Source organism: Onychomys torridus, chromosome 8, assembly GCF_903995425.1.
Source record: "Onychomys torridus chromosome 8, mOncTor1.1, whole genome shotgun sequence".
Classification (NCBI taxonomy): Eukaryota; Metazoa; Chordata; class Mammalia; order Rodentia; family Cricetidae; genus Onychomys; species Onychomys torridus.
This window is the reverse complement of record NC_050450.1, coordinates 48504727-48525179: the sequence shown is the minus strand read 5'-3', so window position 1 is coordinate 48525179 and position 20453 is coordinate 48504727. Positions and strand designations below refer to the sequence as shown.

The following is a 20453-nucleotide window of genomic DNA, read 5'->3' as shown; positions in this document are numbered from 1 at the left end:
CAAGCACTCTGTCACTTACACTAGACCCTCAGCTCATGTTTTGTACTTAAACTAGAAAGTCTCTAGGTGGCCTTTCATATTTCCTTCCCCAACGAATAGTACTCCTGACTCCCCTGAAGGAGACTGTAATTAGGATATCTGGTGTCTTCTCTTAAAGAACTGTGCCCACGGGGCTGGAGAGATGGCTCAGAGGTTAAGAGCACTGGCTGCACTTCCAGAGGTCCTGAGTTCAATTCCCAGCAACCACATGGTGGTTCACAACCATCTGTAATGAGATCTGGTGCCCTCTTCTGGCCTGTAGTTATACATGCTGTATACATAATAAATAAATAAATCTTAAAAAAAAAAAAAAAAAAAAGAACCGTGCCCACTAGAGGCACACAGGTAACATGTAGGACCGTGATGCACTCTGAAGAAGGAGTTGGTAGCCAAGCCTGCAGGGGAAAGAGGAGAAGCAGAAAAGATGCCTGGGATGTCCCCTGCTCCCACACCAAGCTATCTGCTAGGCTTAAGCCAGAGCTCTACCTGAGCACTAGGTTCCAGAAGACTTTTATTTTCTCAGAGAGCAGGAGAGAGCAGCCTATTTGTCTGGGAGAAGCCATCCTCCCAGCCTGTGGGCTTCTTCAGGGGCCCCTTCTCCTGATGGCAGCTGGTGGCTGTAGTGGTAGCCACAGTGTGTTTCCATCCCAGCCCTCCTGAGCTCCTTTCTGTTCTCATTTACTCCACATATAACATATTCCATTAAGTACAAAGAAAGGAACACATCAGACTTGTGCCTCTGCACCTGGAGAACATACCCCACATGCATTTTAAATCTGTGGATTCTCCTTAAGGGAATTCCAGTTGAAAAAGAACTTGGGTCAGCAGCCTTGGGCCTGGGTGGCTAACAAGCTCCTATTTTCTCTGTTGTTGGGCTGGCCTGAAGGGCCTCTTTGTTTGGGGTAGGGCTGGATGTGATGCCCTAATGAGGCCCTGTGGAATCCTGGCTCACACACAGCAGCCTGCGGGATGGGACTCTCCAGGCAGGAAAGCAAGTTGGTGAGTTTGTGGGTTTGTCAGGCTTTAAAGAACATGGAACAGTGTTAAAAGGGTGACAACTAACTGGAGTATTGTATTCTGGGCTGGATTCAGCACAGAAAGGATGCAGAGCAAAGGTTGAAGAAATCTGAGCAGTGTCTGGAGTTTAGCTAATAGTACTACTCCGTGTTCACTTGGAAGTTTTGACAGATGCACGAGGGTTATATAACATGCTAACATGGGAGGAAACTAACATGGGAATGCGGGACTGGCGGTGCAACTTTTCAATAAACCAAAAATTACTTCCAAATAGAAAGGTTATTAAGAAAGAAAAGGACAAGGGCAGTACAGCACGTCCTCTGCACTTCTTATACTTATGCTCTGAGGCCTCACCTGCAGAACTAGGAAGGCTGCTGCAGTCTGCTTCTTTGCCCCTGCTGTTCTTTGTTTGGGGAGAGGTTAGGTTAGAAGACCAGGTCCACCAGGAGGATGTGGGTCCTGTGGTTACCGGAAGCTCCTACCTCCTGCTGTGCATCATGGGACTGGTAACTTACGAGGCCTCATTTCCTTCATTGGTTAGAAGTTACAAACCTGACTGGAAAGGAGAGGGGGACTGAAACGCCTAATGTATGTGGAAAAGCTGACGAGAGAGCTGAGGATGAACCCAGTGGTCACACAGTTGCTCAGCATAGGTCACGCACCAGGTTCCATCCCTGTGGCCCAGACTGAAGTGTGTAAGCAGTAGTTTTACATCGTCCTGTTTTTCTGTTGAAGGGGTGAGTGTGCATTCCTTGAAGATTTAGATCAGTAGCTTTGAGGTCAGGAGGCTACCTGGGGGGGGGGTGTCTATCTGGGGGGACCAGCACTAGCAACAACACTGTACCTCCTCTCTTTCCTTCTGCTCACCTCCAAGGGCCATGAAGTACAGCTCTTTTTACCAGCTGGTTCTAAATCCTTTAGGGCTTTAAATATTTAGTTTCACTTAAAAATCGTGCTGTTGTTGCTCCTTCACCCTAAAGATGAAACGAGCCAAGTTTTGAGGCTTCTTCCTGCTAAGGGAGCTCTTTCTATGTCTTCCATAATGAGCCCTTGCTGCTCAGAAACCCAGAACTGTGAAAAGGCTAAGGACATTTGGGAGCTGCTATGCACTTGATGCTGGTGCGCTGTTCACCTGTAGGTGGCAGTGGTGGCACATGAGTGCTGGAGGAGGAGGTGTGGCAGGGCTGGTGCGGGCAGGGGACGCTTCAGAAAAGGAGCAGGAATAACAGAAGGATGATCCACCCTGGCACGGCTGTGGAGGAGGGGTTCTTTGGGGCAGGGGTCTGACAGGGGTTTTCTCTGTAGTATTTGGTTTCCCTTCAGGCAACCCTGTGAAAGAAATCTGTTGTTACTGTATTTTGCAGATGTGGGAAAGGTCTTGTGACTACCCTGGGGTAGCCCAGTCATGGGAAGGACCAAGACTGCAGAGTCTGAGTTCACTGCTATCCAAGGCTGCCACTGTGATGCATGAATGAAGTGCATTTATTCTGCCCTGAACTACCTAGTGCCTGCTACCCAGGGGCCAGCCACCCAGGCCCTGCCACCTGAGGCCTCTGCAGAAATTGCAGTCAACACTTTTACATTCAAGGGTCCTGGTAGTACAACACCAGCCTCTTCCTTCTGCAGGAGATGAGGTGGGATGGGAATTGTGAGACAGGCTCTCTAAGATCTAAGCTGAACTTGAACTTGTGATCCTCTTGCCTCAGCCTTCCAATGCGGGGATTCTAGGTATGTGCCATCATGTCCTGCAAGGTCAGCCACTTAAAGACACAAAGATACCCTCCTTCCATTCAACTTCAAGTGTAGGTAGGGTGGAAAATGTTCTGATGAGCCAGTAAGGAAGGTAGAACTTCTCAGAACACAGCATTGCCTGGAAAGCTCCATGGCTGTCCCTCAAGGTGCTGTGGCCCATCAGAAGGCCCAATTGAGGTGGGGACTCTGTAGTGGCTATGGTGGAGTAAAGAGCCTAGGTCAAAGGTGAGCCTGGATCCCCATGTCATTGCTGCTTTCACCTGCAGTAGACACTCTGCTTCTCTGTGGACTCAGCTGAATCTCATTGTGGGCTCTCATGGTGTGGTTGTGTTTTATGAAGTCTAGGCCAAAGATGCTCATTCTCACAACTTCTATTCAAGAATTGGAAATGCTAGCTAGGATAGTTAAGGAACAAAAAGAGACATAAGACATCTATGGGAAATAAATAAATAAATAAATGATAGGTTTTGGAGGGTTCAGAAACCCTGCCATGGCAGCCATCAACACACGAAAGATGCTATCTGCTCTTCTCAAAGGGTTTCTGTGATCAAGACATCAATGAGTTTCTGAGGGGACATCAAAGTGGTCCATAGCACCCATGAGAGATGAGACCCTTCCTGTCATCTCTGTCAGAGAGCCCAAGGATGGCAGGGACAGTAAGATTACTGTGGAGGTTGACAGTTGGAGAAAGATGAATTGTGAAGACACAGCCTAGCCTTCTAGTTTCTTTTCTTGGGAGAGAGAAGACTTTTTCCGGCAATGGAAGATCTATACAGTAGATGAGTCTACAGGTAGACTTTTACCACTCAGTGCTTGATTTGTCTTTGAAAAGGCCTCAGCAGTGAACTTTACATCTCAAGGAAATACCAAAATTCTTTTGAATTGTTGAAGCTAGTAAATTGGATTTTATTCTGTCACATATTTGTAAATTTTATTTTTATTATGTTTGTTCATTTGTGTGTAGGAGGCAGAGGATAGCTTGTAGGAGTCTGTTCTATCCTACCATGTGGGTCCCAGCGACCAAATTTAGATCTTCAAGCTTGGTAGCAAGCACCCTTATCCAATGAGCCATATCTCCAGCCCTCTGTCACATATCCTGGGGAGAAGTACACTGCCAAAACATTTTCCCTTCCTCTGACAACTACTTCAGTGTTCTTGGGGGCTGTTTATATAATAGAGTTTTTGAAATGTGATTTACTTGAATATTAATTTTTCCCAATAAAAAATAAATAGTCATGAGGGAGAGGGGGAGAGGGAGGGAGGGAGGGAGGGAGAGAGAGAGAGAGAGAGAGAGAGAGAGAGAGTGTGTGTGTGTGTGTGTGTGTGTGTGTGTGTGTGTGAGAGAGAGAGAGAGAGAGAGAGAGAGAGAGAGAGAGAGAGAGAGAGAGAACATGGGAATGTGTATGCCACACTGTGCATGTAAAGGTCAGAGGACCATTTTCAGGAGTTGGTTTTCTTCTTCCAAGAGTCTCTCTTCTTTCTGTCACGCTGAATACTCAAGACGTGCTGGCCTGTAAGCCTCTGAGTTTCTAGCCACTCCTCTGTGTCTGCCTCCCATCCTGCGGTAGGAATGCTAACCCCAAAATGAGACTTTGCAGGGGTGTGGCGGTTTGTATGCTGTGAACTACAAAATACTGCCGTAAGAAGCCAGGTATGTGCAAAATACTCAAGAGGCTATGGGAGATTGCTTGGCTTGAAATGAAGGTTATGTGCTTGGTAAGCAGTAATTTTCATTCTCTCCTGTTGTTCTATTTAAAGGGATGAGTGTACGTTCCGTGAAGATTTGAGATCATAGCTTTGAGGGCAAGAGGCTGCTGTGGAGACTAACATCAGCACTATGCCACCTCTTCACCTCCTGTCCAAGGGCCAAGTACAGCTCTTTTTACTAGCTGGCTCTAAACTCTCTAGAGCACTGGTTCTCAACCTTCCAACTGCTGCAACCCTTTAATACAGTTCTTCATGTTGTGGTGACCCCCCCCCCATAACATTATTTTCGTTGCTACTTCATAATTGTAATTTTGGTACTGTTATGAATTGTAATGTAAATATCTGATATCCAGGATATCTGATATGCAACTCCTGTATAAGGATCATCTGACTTTCCCCAAAAGGGTTGAGACCCGAAGGTTGAGAACCACTGCTCTGAGGTTTAACTATTTAGAATTATTTTTTAAAAAATTTGTGCTGTTGTTGCTCCTTAACCCTAAGGAGGAACAAAGCCAAGTTTAGAGACTTCTTCTTGCTAAGGGAGCTCTTTGTGGAATTACCTGGATATGTCAGAGCAGCATATCAAGACTGTCTCAGAACGTCCAGACAAACAAACCGTACACATACATAGACACATAGTGTTGAAAGAAATTAAAGACAAAAATAAATGGACAATTTTTAATTAAGTGGAGGGGAAGAGAGTATAAAGATATTAATGAGTCTGGTGGTAGTGGTGGCGCACACTTTTAATCCCAACACTCGGGAGGCAGAGGTAGGCAGTCTCTGAGTTTGAGGCCAGCTAGGTCTACAGAGAGAGAGTTCCAGGACAGCCAGAGCTACATAGTGAGACCCTGTCTTGAAAAAAATGAAAAACAAAATATAAAAACCAAAACAAAACCCAAACAACCCCCACCCAAAAGAGAGTATAAATTGTAAGCCTTAGAAGAAAACAGGAGAAAAATCATATTGATTTAACAAGTATTTCTTGGATCTGACACCAAAAATACAAGCAACAAAAGAAAAAATAAATGTGACTTCATCAAAATGAAAACTCTTGGTTGAGTGTGGTGGTGTACAATTATAATCCTAGCACTCAGAGGTAGGAGAAAGGGGATCCCAAGTTCTAGGCCAGCCTATGCTATACAATGAGATCCTTTCTCAAAAAACAAAACCAAAACTTTTTATGTGTTAAAGAATATTTTCAAGAGAATGAAAAGTCAACCTACAAAAATTGGAGGCAATATTTGCAAGTAATATATATGTTAATGAATTAATATTTAGAATAGGTAAAGAAACTTCAAAACTGAACCACGGGGAAAAAAACAAACAAACTACCCAATTAAAAGAAATGGGCAAAGAACTTTAATGGCCGTCTCTTCAAAGAAGATGCACAAATGGCTGGTAACTGTGTTTACATGAACAGATGTTCAACATCACAAATTGCCAGGGAAATGCAAATCTAAACTCAGGATTCTACTTCACATTTGGTAGGATTACATGATTGATCTCAGTTCTGCTTCAGAGGCTTGAATATTTACTCAGTGTTGTCCCATCTGGTAACAAAACCCAAGTTTGGATGTGGTGTTGTTCATCTTAGACAAATTCTGAAACTGCCCCATCATACCTCAGTTTATGAGAGAGGGCCCATCACCTTTTAAACAAAAGTTTCCTTGAATCCATATCTACTGTGCTAGTTTCTTGGTCAGCTTGACACAAACTAAAATCATTTGAGGAGAGAAAACACATAGGATCAGGCATTTTCTTGATTAATGGTTGATGAGGGAGGCCCAGTTCATTGTGGGTAAGTACTACACCTGGGCAGGTGGACCTGGGTATAAGAAAACAGGCTGAGCAAGCCATGAGGAGCAAACCAGTAATCAGTGTTCTTCCATGGCTTCTGCTTCAGTTCCTGCCTCTAGGTTCCTGTCTTGGGTTCCTGTTCTGACTTCCCTCAGTGATGGAGTGTGGCCTGAAAGATATAAACTGAAATAAACCTTTTCTTCCCCAAGTTGGTTTTGGTCACTGTGTTTTAGTGACCAAATCACTAAATAGAAATCAAACTAAGACATGTACTGATACTCAAATGATAGATAAATGGCCCTTGTATAAATAGAAACTGGCCTTGTTTTTTTTAAATATAGTATTAGAACTCACGCATCCAAATCAAAGCTCTATTTACCAGCAATGAAAGTGCTTTTGCAAGGATATATAGCTGGTTCCTAAAACTTTTGCACAAATGTATTCAATGGACTAAAAAGAGTAATTGTTTTAGTTATTACTTATTTATTCCAGAAAGAGTATCTCTGCTAGGCAGTGGTGGTGCATGCCCTTAATCCCAGCACTCAGGAGGCAGAAAAGCAAGTGGATCTCTGTGAGTTTGAGGCCAGCCTGGTCTACAAAGTGAGTTCCAGGATAGCCAGGGCAACACAGAGAAACCCTGTCTTGAAAAACAAAACAAAACAAAAGAATATCTCCATCTTTTCACCCTTCTTTTTCATCATTTATGGATCAAATAGACCCTTCACCACCAGACAAAGTTCAGCCACTCACAGGTGGTAAGATTCCGCCCTTCTGATGAGTATAGAACCACATAGGAACTTGAGGCACTTTTAACCAGGGTCCACAGAAGGTACAAATGTGACAGGCACAGAGGCAGGCAGTGCTGGATCCTTGTATATAAGATGAGGAATGGATGAAAAAGTACTTTAGCATCAGTCATATTAAGAGCCAGATGGGCCCCTATGGTGCCCTGCCTGTCAAGGAAATCAGAATCTTGTAGGAAGGCAGCTGGTAAAGACAGGTAGACTGGCACCAGAAGGAGTGGTACAAGGCCCCCTATCATTTTGAGCTAGAAGACAGTGAAGGCAGAGGCTCTGGAGAGGTAGAGGCCTCAGTCCCACAGGATACTGCAGCCCAGGGCTCCTCAGAGGCAGAATAATGTCAATTCACAAAGCCTCACCATGAAATGATTAGAGTGTAGTTCCTGCTTTTCCTGAGGTGTCTCAGTACCTCACTCTGGGGTCACACACAGAAGAGGCATATCTGTGGCTTTACCCTAGCAGCTGCCTCAGCAGGAGTCTCATCTTGAAGCAAGGGATCTGACTGTGGGACTGTACTTTTGACCTTTCCAAGCCAGCCTGGTGAGAGAGAGAGGCCCCTGGATGGGGACACTTCAGCACATCACAGAACTTGGGTATACACACCAAGTGTGCCCTTTGGTAAAGCCACAAGGGACACAGATTGGGAGGCTTTATAGAGGAAATACTAAATCAATGAAGCATCATTTCTAAGTTTGGTTTAGCGGCAGAATCCATTAACCTTATATTCACCCTCTCCCTTCCTCTAATAGTACCAGTAAGGGGTTCAAAGGCATGGCAACTTATTCTCAGGGTCAGCACGTTTATTTCAGTTGCTGGGATTTTGAGTTTTTCAACAAAACGATACTCTGATTAGAAGGAACAACCCCCGAAGAATCCTCCTTTATTCTTGCTTCTCTGGAGAACCACGCCTGCTAAAGCCACGGGGGAATCGAGGCTGACAGAGCACCTCAGTCAATTCTTATTCTTCTCTTCAGAAAAGAATTTTCATTAAATGGAACAAAGTTGTGTCTGACTGATTCCGGGACCGAGGCCACTCAGTGTGGCCTCCCTTATTTAGTCTGGTCTCCAAGCCAGACAAGAGCAAAGTTCATTTCTTCTGACACGTAAATTGTCAAATCCTAAAATAAAACCTGATACCATGGTAGCATCCAGGGAGCACTGGGCAAATCCTTCTTGCTAGCCATGAGCTGGGATGCATAAAAACTAGTACAACAGTGACCGTAGTTGCAAAATGGTGAACTTCCTGGTGCTATGCCAATGGCCAGGAGCCGGAATGAACAGAATAAGGCAATCATGCACATTCCACCATATCATCCTAATATTGTTGTCCTAGCATTTGTTTCATTCAGAAAAGACTACCTGGACCTGGGCCAGGATTTCCTCAAGCCCTGACCCTGACAGCAGTGTTCATACTCTCTGGAGCATGGTTCACTCACTTCCCTACCCACCGCTCCCACCATCCAGTCCTAAGGCAGCCCTGCTGAGGCGCTCACAGTGGGTTGGCTTCTTGGCTGCCATATCTACACTTGGATGCTATATATACAGACTTCAGAGGCGCCAGCGCTAGAAGGCAAAAGAGTACTGGTTTAGCATTTTGCATTCAGCGACATTCTTTTGGTGAGTCTGGGGAAGAAAACAGCCAAATTATCTCCCCAGTCAGCAAGTGTGGGCAGTAGCCCAGAGTTATCAGAACAAAGAAATAGCATTCAGGGCACTCCAGGCCAACTTGGAGAAAGAAGAAAATGGGGTTTTGGTGGGCAGGAAGCGCACTGGGTAACAGGTCCAGTAATGTGCAGTGAACTTCCTGGATTATTGTTGCTATCAGTGAGGTAGGAGTAGCCTCTATGAAGCAGGTGTTCCACACAGCTGTTGTTACCCCGTTTCAGCTTCCTGACATTCTTTGTGAATGTTAACTGCAGAAGTTCCATTTCCATTGAAGAAACTGACTTTTAACTTCTTAGTCCTGCTTTCTGGGTTCTTTTCTACAGCACCTGTCTGTACCTTTCCCTTAAAAGAAGGCAGCAGCTAAGTGTGGTGGCACATGCATTGAGTCCTAGCACTCGGGACCTGGAAGTAGGTGGATTTCTGAGTTGGAGGCCAGCCTGGTCTACAAAGTGAGTTCAGGACAGCCAGGGCTATAGAGAAACCCTGTTTTGAAAAACAAACAAACAAAAGCCAAAAGGCAGACAGCAGAGCCAGAAGAAGGTTCGGAAAGTGCCCTCTGACCAGGCTGCAGACTCTAGCGCAGGCCTTTCTACAGCTTGAAGGCAAAGTAAAGCCACATGGTCTAAATGCCATTTCTCAAGATTGACAAGGGCCTGAGTTGTCTCACACACCATTTTGGAAGCTGAGAAGAAGTAAATGATCAAGACACCCACATTGACAGTCCAGCCTAGGTTCTATCAGAGAATGGCCACACACTCTGGGTGGCCTGTACCCTAGTGCCAAGGAGCTTTGGAGGAGGATGCATCTGCCCCTCACCACACAGTGACAGTCTCTGCGTACAGGGCAGTGAGAGTGCACTCCTAGAGGAAAGTGCGCGGTCTGCCTCTCACTGCCCAGCTCTAGAGCACCAGCAGAGGCTGCAGTCTACAACAGTGGTCCTCAGACTTGGGTATGTGTCTGTCTCACCACGAGGCTTTGCAGAATGATGGCTGGGTACCTCCATTTGTCGGTTCAGAACCTCTGGGTATGTGTGTTCTAGACACTCTCCAGAAAGGTCTCATGCTGGCGACTGCTAACTTAGAGGAGGGAATGTGACCCTAGGCCTTCCTCAGACCTAAATGTGTTGAGTTGCTCCCCAGTGCTAGACTGGGTGATGTGGTAGTGTTACAGCTAGGCGTCTTGATCAGGTTCGTTTTCTCTGCCAGTTAAAGAATTGAACGTCAGGAAGAACCTCAGGTGCAGCAGGTAGCAGTAGAGCCATCTCAAGCTCTGCGAACAGAACCAGCACTTAAAGGACACGGTTTATTTGAGGAAACACACACAGGTAGCCAACACACAGAGTGAAAGTTGAAAATTCAGTCTCCTCTTGAGGGCTGGGTTATTTTATTTTGTTTTGTTTTTGTTTTTCGAGACAGAGGTTCTCTGTGTAGACCTGGCTGTCTTGGAACTCACTCTGTAGACCAGGTTGGCCTCGAACTCAGAGATCAGCCTGCCTCTGCCTCCTGAGTGCTGAGATTAAAGGTGTGCACCACCACCTCCAGAGGTTAAGGTAGAAGCTGTCATTCTTGGAAATTCACTACCTTTATTACCTAGCCATAGCCCCTATCCATGTCTGTCTGCCTACCAGAGTCTGTCTGACTCCGGTGCCTCATTAGGAAAAGGTGAAAGAGAGTATTCCTTGCCATCGTGGGGGCTCACAGCCCAGAGAAAGAAAGGCATCAAGTAACCAAGGGTCTAGTTCTGATCCTGAGCCCATTTCTTCTGAGTCTTATGTTTCCTGTCAACAGACCCCAGTGATCTTCACTTCTCTGTCCTCTCCAACCAGAGAGCCCATTGATCCAGCTATACTTTTCTTCCTTTCTGGGTGATTTAAAATGAATCTCTCTGTCTCTGTCTCTGTCTCTGTCTCTGTCTCTCTCTCTGTCTGTGTGTGTGTGTGTGTGTGTGTGTGTGTGTGTGTGTGTGTTTGGTTGTGAATATGTGCATCTGAGTTGCAAATGCCCAGGGAAGACTGAAGAGGGTATTAGATCCTCTGAAGTGGAGTTGTGAGCTGCCTGACTTGAGTATTGGGAACCAAACTGGGGTCCTCTGGAAGAGCAGTGATCCTGTCACAATCACTGTTCTATTGTTGTGAAGAGACACCATGACTATGGCAACTTTAAAGAAAGCCTTTAACTGGGGCCTGGCTTACAGTTTTAGAGGTTTAGTCCATTGTCATCATGGTGGGAACATGGTGGGACACATGTTGCTGGAGCAGTAGCTGAGAGCTGCATTCTGATCCACAGATCCAGAGAGCGAGCCTGTATCTGATAGGGCTTTGGAAACCTCAAAGTCCACCCCCAGTGACACACTTCCTCCAACAAGGTCATGCCTCCTAATCTTGCTCAAATACTGCCACCCCTGTGACTAAGCATTCAAATATATGAGCTTATGGAGACCGTTCTTACTCCAACCTCCACATGCCCTTTCTCCAGCCCCTTGATGACTTTTTTTCCTGTTTTTTTCAAGACAGAGTCTCTCTGTGTGACCCTGGCTATCCTGAAACTCTCTCTGTAGACCAGACTGGCCTCAAACTCAGAGATCCACCTGTCTCTGCCTCTTGGGTGCAGGGATAAAGGTGTGTACCACCACTGCCCAACTTGGATGATGTTTTTTAAAGTTGTTTCATGTATGTGTGACAAAAGGTACCATTTTAGCCATTTTGAGCATACAGTCCTGTGGCATTCAGTGTATCCCCATTGTACAACCACGCTACCGTCCACCTCAAAACTCTCTCATCTTCCCAAGCAGACACTCTGAACCTACTGAACACAACTCCCCATTCGGTCCCTAGCAGTCCCACTCTGCCTCCTGACTCTGATGGTGACTGACTCACAGGAGTGGGATCTTACATAGTTTGTCCTTTGAACCTGGCCTCTTTCACTCAGAGCAATGTCTTCAAGGTTCACTGATGCTGTAGCAGGTGCCAGAGTTTCCTTCCTCTGTACGACTGACGAGTCTATTGTGTGTACATTTTGTCTCTCCATTAACCTGTGGGTGGGTCAGCTTTCACCTTTAGAATATTGTAGATAATTCTACTGTGAACGGGAGGATACATGTGCCTCTGGGAAAGGAAGTACCCAAAACAAAATTTATGGATTTTATGCTTAGTTTTTTGAGGATCTACAATACTGTTTCTAAAATATCTGTACTATTTTACATTCTGGATAGAGAAGGGTTCCATTTTCTCCACATCTTTACCAACACTTATTATTTTATGTTTTTAAAATAATAATTAGAATGGAGAGATGATCCAGTGGTTGTTAAGAGCACAGACTGCTTTTCCAGAGGACCAGGGTTCAGTTCCCAGCACCCACATGGTACCTAACAACTGTCTGTAACTCTAGTTGCAGAAGATCTGATGCCTGGGTACTGCATACATGTGGTACAAAGACATTCATGCAGGCAAAGTACTCAGAAACAAAAAAATAAAATAAAATCTAAAAAAAAAGTTTTTGTTGTTATAGTAGTGTTAGGGACTAGACCCAGAGCCTCACAAATGCTGCGCAAGCTTTTTACCACTGAACTATGTCTCTAGTCCAAAGATATACAGTCCAGGACAGTCTCTAACTCATAATCTTGTTGCCTCATCCTCATCAGTATTTACCACAACTGGCTTATTGTAGTTTTGATCTGAATTTCCCTAATGTAAATATATTTGATTATATATTTCTTATATGATCATTTATATAATATTATATAATAATATAAATATATTTCTTCTTGGGAGAAGTGCCAATTTGGATTCTTTCCTCTGGTTTGTTTTTTTTTGTTTTTTTTTTCTGTTGTTATTTGTTTGAGATTCTATAGCCCAACCTGGCTTCAAACTCATGATCCTCCTGCCTCAGCATCCTTAGGATTATAGGCATATGCCATCATATCTGGCACCCTTTCTCTCTCATTCATATATATATATGAATATATATAGTAGTTTCGTTGTTGAGTTGCAGGGTCCCTTATATTCTGGACATTTACATTTTATCATGTATGATTTTCAAAGACTTTCCCCCATTCTATAGGTTACCTTTTTACTCCGTTTTTGTCTTTAACGCATGGAGAGGGCAGGGTTTGGTGTGCTGAGATCAAATCGAGGGTCTGTGGAAGGTAGTTACCTGCTACTCAGCTCTGCCACTGAGCTACATCTCTAGCCCAGAAGTTTTTAATATTGATTAGTCTAGTGTCTTTATTTTCTCTTTTATTGCCTGAGCCATTCGTGTTAGATCCAGAAAATCATTGTCAAATTATGTGTCATGGAGCTCTACCTCTGCTTTCTTCTGAGAGTTCTGCAGTTTTCAACACTTGTGTTCCTATCTTTAATAAATTTAGAGTTAATATAGTATAAGAAAGGTGTACATTTTCATCTTTTTGCATATGGAAAGCCATTTTTAAAACAATTATTTTACTATGTTTTGCCTGAATGCTTGTCTGTGTGCCATGAGCATCCCTCATGCCCAGGGAGGTCAGAGGAGGCCATCTGATCTCCTGGAACTGGAGTTACAGGTGTTTGTGATGCACCATGAGGGTGCTGAGAATGGAACCCGGGTTCTCTGGAATGGCAGCCGGTGTTCCTAACCACCATCCCTCCAGCCCTGAGAGCCATTTTTTCAATACCAGGGTTGTCCTTTCCCCATTAAATGATCAAAAGGTTGTTACATGTCAAGGACCAGCACCATGTGTTTCCGTTAATGAGCTTTATGTCATTGTGACAAATGGTGTCAGTTCAAGGTCAATTGGCTCTGTTGGTGGGAAATATGTGGGTGAGCAAAACTGCTCCCTATGGCATCCAGGAAGCAAAGAGTTCCCCAAATCCTCTCCAGAGCATGTTCCTAATGACCTAACTACCTTTCACACAGCTTAGCCTCCTACCAGTGCCACCATCTCCTAGTGGTACCAGAGACTGGCAACCAAGCTCTGAACCTCAGGTTTTTGTGGGGTATATAGGGAAGGGGGATTAAGATCCAAACCAGGATGCCATACCTGCAGCAGCTTACTGGATTTTCCCTTCTTCCTTCTTCTCTTCTGAGATGCAGTTTTAAACTACTGCAGTTGGTTTTCATAATTATAACAGCGGGTATCTATAGAGGACAGGCTGTGTGCCAAGCTGTATTCTAAAGGTTTATACATATTAGGCCATTCTGATAGACTGTATGCTAAAGACTTACCAGGTTTGGCACCTTCAGGCTGATTCACTTGCTCAGAGCTATACAACTAGTCAGTGGTGGAGCCTGTGTTCTAGCTCAGGGGTTTGGCCCTGGGATCTGGGGGCTCTAGTGGCTCAGGCCTCTTAGATACGGGATTTGGAGATAGACAGCCTTGGGCTTAGAGTGCTCCTGGATGTTCTCTTGTGAAGCAGCAGCCCCAGAAGTGATGCTTCTGGTCTCTTTCCATTTCCTTCCAGGGCTCCCTATTCCAGGAGAAATATAAAGCAGTTTCTTTCTAATTTCACAGAGAAGGCCACGGATGGCTCCCTGCAGAGTGAGGACTGGACACTGAACATGGAGATCTGTGACATCATCAATGAGACTGAGGAAGGGTATGTTTTCCTGGGGAACTTCTCCATTTGGGCAGATGTTCTACACAGCTTGCCAGGGTTCAGTGTAGTGGGTTCAACTCTGGTGGGTTTGTTTGTTTGTTTTGTTTTAATTATTACTATTATTTTCAAGATGTTTGATTTGTCCTTAATAAGCTGGAATTCAGTAATTTGTCTTTTTCCTTCCCACCCCATCATCCCACCATGTCCCCAGTGGCAGTGCTCCAGTTAGAGAAGTGACGTCTCCCCATCATCTGCTTTGAATCATGGGTAGAAGTGGAGCTTCTTGGTTACCTGTATTAATCATTACCTCTCCTTGCTCCCCCTCAGACCCTGCTTCCATGTTGCAGACACAGGAGCCATCTATACCCTGGGTTGCTTTCTAGGGTGCCATGGAAGAAGGCCTAGGGTGTAATCAGACAGGAATGACAGAGGGGCACCCATGGCTCAGAGTAGCTGAGCATGCCTAGCATGGGTGGACTTAACCCTACAGCTTGCCCTCTTGCCTTTCTGCACTGCTGAGTTGGTTCTTGGTGTTAATATGTACTCTATCCTCCTCCTCTATAGCTCCATTGTATTTGGACTTCTCATAGGCTAGTCTGGTTTGGGGTTTTGTCCACACGATAAACACCCCATTTTCTCTTACTATGGTCTTTTGCACTCCAGTGTTGAAGAGAACAGTTGGGGCTCAGGCAGCAAGTCAGTCCTGATCCTTCATTCATCAGATCCTTACAAAGCATCTGCCTTTTGTAGACACAGTTGTAAATGAGGAGGGCACAGCAGTGAGCAAGACGCAATCCCTCCCATTGGGGAGCTGCCAGACTGGAACAGGGAGGCAAACTGTGAACAGGACAAACCATATAAGCTGATCCGGTGGGCTGAGCACTCTGGGGAGGGTCTGGGCAGAGAGGTGGCGTGGTCTGGCTTTCATTTTGAATAGCCATCCCATGTTCAGAGTGGGCTCACCAGGGAAGGCCAGAGACAGAGCAGATAAACAAGTAGGGATTTATTACAGTCATCCTGTTGTGAATTGATGGTAAGCTGAACTGGAATGGTGGTAAAGATGAGGGAGGTATCATTAGATTCTGGTGAGATTCAGAAATTAAAGCTAATAGAATTTGCTGATGTGGGAATTGAGCAAAATGTCAAGGATAACATCATGGTTTGGGACCTACAAAGCAGAAGGATAGAGCTGCTAGTGCTGAGGTGGGGCAGGCAGAGAACAGATCTTGATCTGAGCTTAGGTGAATGTGTGACCCACCCACTAGGGCTCATGTAGGGGTGCTGGGGGCTTTGGCCCGGCCTATGCCCAGTATGGCTGTCCCCAAGGGAAAAGTGCTGCAGATTCCTTCTAAAGGGGCCAGGGTTGAGCTCGGCTTCTGGACTGGCAGTAAAGAAGTGTGATTTGTCCTCAGGGTAGCATAAGAAGGGATCCAGGTGGCCTGGGTCACATGGTGAAGAGGGAGTATTGGGAAGCAGGCTGGAAGAATGGCCCGGGTTGGCTTTTCTTCTGCACATTTCCCTGAAAAATGTGTTTGTTCTTCCCTCTGCCTCCCATGCAGTTCCCAACGCATATTTCAGCAGGTGACTTGCTCACTAGCAAGCTTTCCAGAGCATTCTTAAATTTTTAGCATAGAACCCTCACCACACACCTTTGCAGCCCTTCTTCAGGCCCTCAGCCTCATTCATTTTTCTTTTAGCACCTTGAACTCTCACATTTTTGTCCCCACTCAAATATCTGAAGTGCACTGAGTGCAGAAAGCCCAAGAATCCTGGGATCTTCTTTCACAGTGTGAGAGACTGGGGACCTGCTTTCTCAGCCACAGCTCACAGAAGACCTGGCTGCACATTCCCAGTGGTCTAACCTCTTGCTCATGTGTGTTGGAATGAAGAGTTTCTGTGCTTGCCTCTGTTGTAATGTGTCTGCCGAAATCTCTCCCACATGGGGGCAGAGAAAACAAAACACCACACACACACACACACACACACACACACACACACACACACACACTTCCCTCTCCTTCCTGCTCCTGGCTGAGGGCTTCTCAGTGTTGTTCCTCATGTTTCTCCTCCAGCCAGTCTTCCTGTCACTAAGTGCTTCTCATCAATTATTGGATCTCAACATAAATTTCACTTTTGACCCCTTCCCTCTTGACTTGTCATATTATGTGGTATTATTCTTGGGCTACAAATCTTTGTGATGTATTTTCTGTGATGTATTTTCATGTCTGCCTTGTCCCACAACCTACTAGTCTGTGCACTTCATGAGAGCAGGAATTCTGTATGTTACACTCACTATTTTATCTCTCCCACAACACAATTTACCACGTTCTCTGTCTATCTGTCTCTCTGTCTCTCTCTCTCTGTGTGTGTGTGTGTGTGTGTGTGTGTGTGTGTGGTCTCATGTATCTGAGGCTGACCTCAAAGGTGCTATATAGACCTTTAATGTCTGATCCTCCTGCTTTACCTCCTGAGTATTAGGATTATGGGTGTGCGCTATCACACCTGCTTTATGCAGTGCTAGGGACCAAACCCAGGGCTTCGTGTATGCTAGGCAAGCACTCTACCAGTTGAGCCACATCTCAACTCCATAATCAGCTCTTAATAAATATTTTAAAGTGTGTAAAGAATTGATGAAGTCCCTAAGGCAGTCTGATGAGAATGTAAGCATGTAAATATAATCATAACACAGCATGACAAGGACTGAGGCAGAGACAGAGAAACAGAGCAAGAAAAGCTGCATATAGCTACAGAGACAGACATGTGCAGGAACTGCCAGCCAGCCTGGGGCTGTCTGAAGCAAAAGCCTGTTTTGAAGGAGTGACACTTCAGTAGACTCTTACAGTATACCTGGATTTTAGCAAGATGAGATAGGTGGATGACAGGGAGAAAGGTAGGACCACTGTGCTGGAAAGCAGTGTGTGCATCAGGTGCATGAGAAGCATGGCAGTGTGGATTAAGGGGTGTGGAGCCTGGTGCCATCTACCTGGGATAGCAGCCTATGTGACTACTCACTTAATACAACCCTGAGTGTATTCCATTTCCCGGTACCTCAGTTTTATCACACATAAAAATAGTTCGCCAGTAGTGCCCATCTCATAGAGTTATAGTTAAGATTAGAGGAATAAATAATCCCCATATAGTGGGTGTAGTGTAGAGCAATAATAGGCAGGCTCTGATGAGGATCCAATGGTCTGGATCATTTCACAACCATTTTCCTAGCTCTCTGAGTCCTTATGCTGCAGCCTCTAAGCCAGAGTAACGTGGAAGATCCAGTGGATGATGTAGAGAGGATGAGGGTGTGTGTTCTGGAGAAAAGCTGTGCCTGGAGACATAATGTGCAGCTGTCTGAGAGCCCCTGAAGAGCTCCCCACTGCTGGGGGGAAGGGCTTGCAGGAGTCCGATAGGGGTGTGGGCAGCCAGACTGGTCTTGAGGCCCTTGCAACAGCCCCCTAGGGCCCCACCTTTCTACTGAGAGCTCCTGGGGCTTGGCACCTCTCACACAAGCCCATGTTTCCCTTGACTTAGTAGTTGTCCCTTCAGCCTTTGGTAGCTCCTTTGAATTCTGTGGTTTCTCCAACCCGACAGTAATGATCTACTCTGACACTTCTCCCTCAGATCAGCAGAGAGAAATGCTTCTCTTTTGTTCTCAGGCAGCACTAACTGAAGCGTAACTCTTGGGAAAGGATTTTCAGCTTAAACCTAACCAGCCTGCCTACTATCTGATTGCCCTCCACTCATAATCTGGGAATACCAACATACTGTCAGCCAGAACTACACCATCCTCCAGGGTAGTGCCTGTTTTTCTCATCATGGACATCTAAGAAGAGATGAAAGAGAGCCTGCAGAGAGAGGGTACAGCTTGTCAGCCTGGACAGTGGTGAGCAGAGCCTGCAGAGAGAGGGTACAGCTTGTCAGCCTGGGACAATGGTGAGCAGAGCCTGCAGAGAGAGGGTACAGCTTGTCAGCCTGGGACAGTGGTGAGCAGAGCCTGCAGAGAGAGGGTACAGCTTGTCAGCCTGGGACAGTGGTGAGCAGAACCTGCAGAGAGAGGGTACAGCTTGTTAGCCTGGGACAGTGGTGAGCAGAGCCTGCAGAAAGAGGGTACAGCTTGTCAGCCTGGGACAGTGGTGAGCAGAACCTGCACAGAGGAAGTCAGTCTTCTCTAGCCATTAAGTTGCCTACTCTCTTCAGCCCAGCCCATCCAAGCAGATAGCTGCTCAAATGCTGTATTTATAAAATCTGCATCCCTGTGGAAATTACCCATATTTCATGTCTTAGATAGGGTTTCTATTGCTGCGACAAAACACCATGACCAAAAAGCAAGTTGGGGAGGAAAGGGTTTATTAGGCTTACACTTCAGCATTGCTGTTCATCACTGAAGGAAGTCAGGACAGGAATGCAAACAAGGAAGGATCCTGAAGGCAGGAGCTGATGCATGGGCCATGGAGGAGTGCTGCTTACTGGCTTGCTCAGTCTGCTTTCTTATAGAACCCAGGACTACCAGCCCAGGGATGGCACCACCCATAATGGGCCCTCCCCCATTGATCACTAATTGAGAAAATGCCTTACAGCCAGATCTCATGCAGGCATTTCTTCAACTGAGGCTCCTTCCTCTCTGATGACTCTAGCTTGTCAAGTTGACACACAAAACCAGCCAGTGCTGTAGAACCCCTGGTTTAGGGTCCATTCCTATATCCTCAGCCCTTAGACTCAGAAGCCAAGAATTTAGGTAGAGCAACTGTGTTTTAAGTTGGAGATAGGAAATAAGAGGTTTGAGTCTTGACATATTTTAATTATGTGTATGTATATGTATCTCTGTGTGGGCACTGCATATAAATGTGGGGAGTCCAGAAGGGCTGGGTCCTTTGGAGCTGGAGTTACAAGTAGTTATAAGCTGCTGACTAAGTACCCACCAGATGTAAGTACTAGTAACTGTAGCTTGGTCTTCTGCAAGAACAGTACATGCTGTTAACAATGGAGCTTCTCTTGAACTCCAGTTTGAGTTATTTGTTTAAAGCTCCCTTCCAGAAGCCTTATGGCTTTCTCTCTATATGAGGCTGATTAGCAGAGCGTCCATCCTCCTTTGCCTTAACTCCTTCATGCATGTTTGACAGGACATTTTTGTGTATGAGACAGGACACATGTTAGAAGCACAGGAGTGAGAGCCCCTGACTTCCAAACATTTGCCTAAGGGAAGCCAAAGCCAGCCACCACACCTGGCCCAGGATTTTATATATAAGATCATATCATCTCCAAAAAGAATAATCTGACTTATTTCTTTCCTATTTGTATCTAGTTTGTTTCTTTTTGAAAATCCAAGTAGTATACTGAATGAGTCCAGAGAGTATAGACATCTTTGTCTCAATACTGATTTTAGAAGAAATGCTTTCTAGTTTTCCCTGTTCCATATGATGTTGTGTGTAGATTTATTACATATACAGCCTTTATTTTGTTGAGATATGATCCCTCTATTCCTGCTTCTCCAGGGCTTTTTCAATGAAAAGATGTTGAATTTTGTCAAAGGCTTTTTTTTTTTTTTTCCAATCTATTGAGACAATCATGTGATTTTTGTCCTTGATTCTATTTATTCTTATGCATATGTCTTTTGAGTTTGGTCCATAAAAATGTACAAGAAGTTTCTTTATTCTTTGCAGCTGCATAAAAGCCATGATGTAATTAGCCCTGCTTCCTTTTGTAGACATGTATTTCTTCAGCCTCTTCCATTTACAAACATGTTGCAGTGAACAACCTTGATACCTATGCTGGTTTACATTGGGCTAGCCACCTGATGAGGCGTGTGGATCATAGTAGATCTGTCCTTTTCACAGGCCTAAGGATGCCATTCGAGCACTAAAGAAGCGGCTCAGCGGGAACCGGAACTACAGAGAAGTGATGTTGGCTCTGACGGTGAGTCTTGTTCCCTGGTAGTGAAAGCTTAGGACATGTACACCAGGCTTTACTCTCCCTAGGACCCCCCTCTGCCCACTCAGATGGGCTTCCAGCATGTAGCCTGTGTTGTCATGGTTCAGCAGCATCTTCCAAGGGACCCTTGGATTCCCCTGCCTACCTCTAATGCAGGAGGTGAGCGTAAATGGGCTAGA

At 45.3% G+C, this 20453-nt stretch overlaps 1 protein-coding gene across 5 annotated transcripts in view; it reads left to right on the top strand.

Moving 5' to 3' along the window:
• Positions 1-20453, top strand: part of Tom1l2 (target of myb1 like 2 membrane trafficking protein) — a 124971-nt gene that overhangs the window by 55150 nt on the left and 49368 nt on the right. For 3 of the 5 annotated variants that reach the window (XM_036195003.1, XM_036195004.1, XM_036195008.1), the window contains exons 2-3: positions 14268-14352; positions 20181-20259. In XM_036195003.1, coding sequence (XP_036050896.1) covers positions 14268-14352; positions 20181-20259 — 164 coding nt within the window. Of the gene's footprint in view, positions 1-980; positions 1039-14267; positions 14353-18002; positions 18230-20180; positions 20260-20453 lie in introns of those variants that run through there. The other 2 variants (XM_036195007.1, XM_036195006.1) reach the window with 2 other exon arrangements.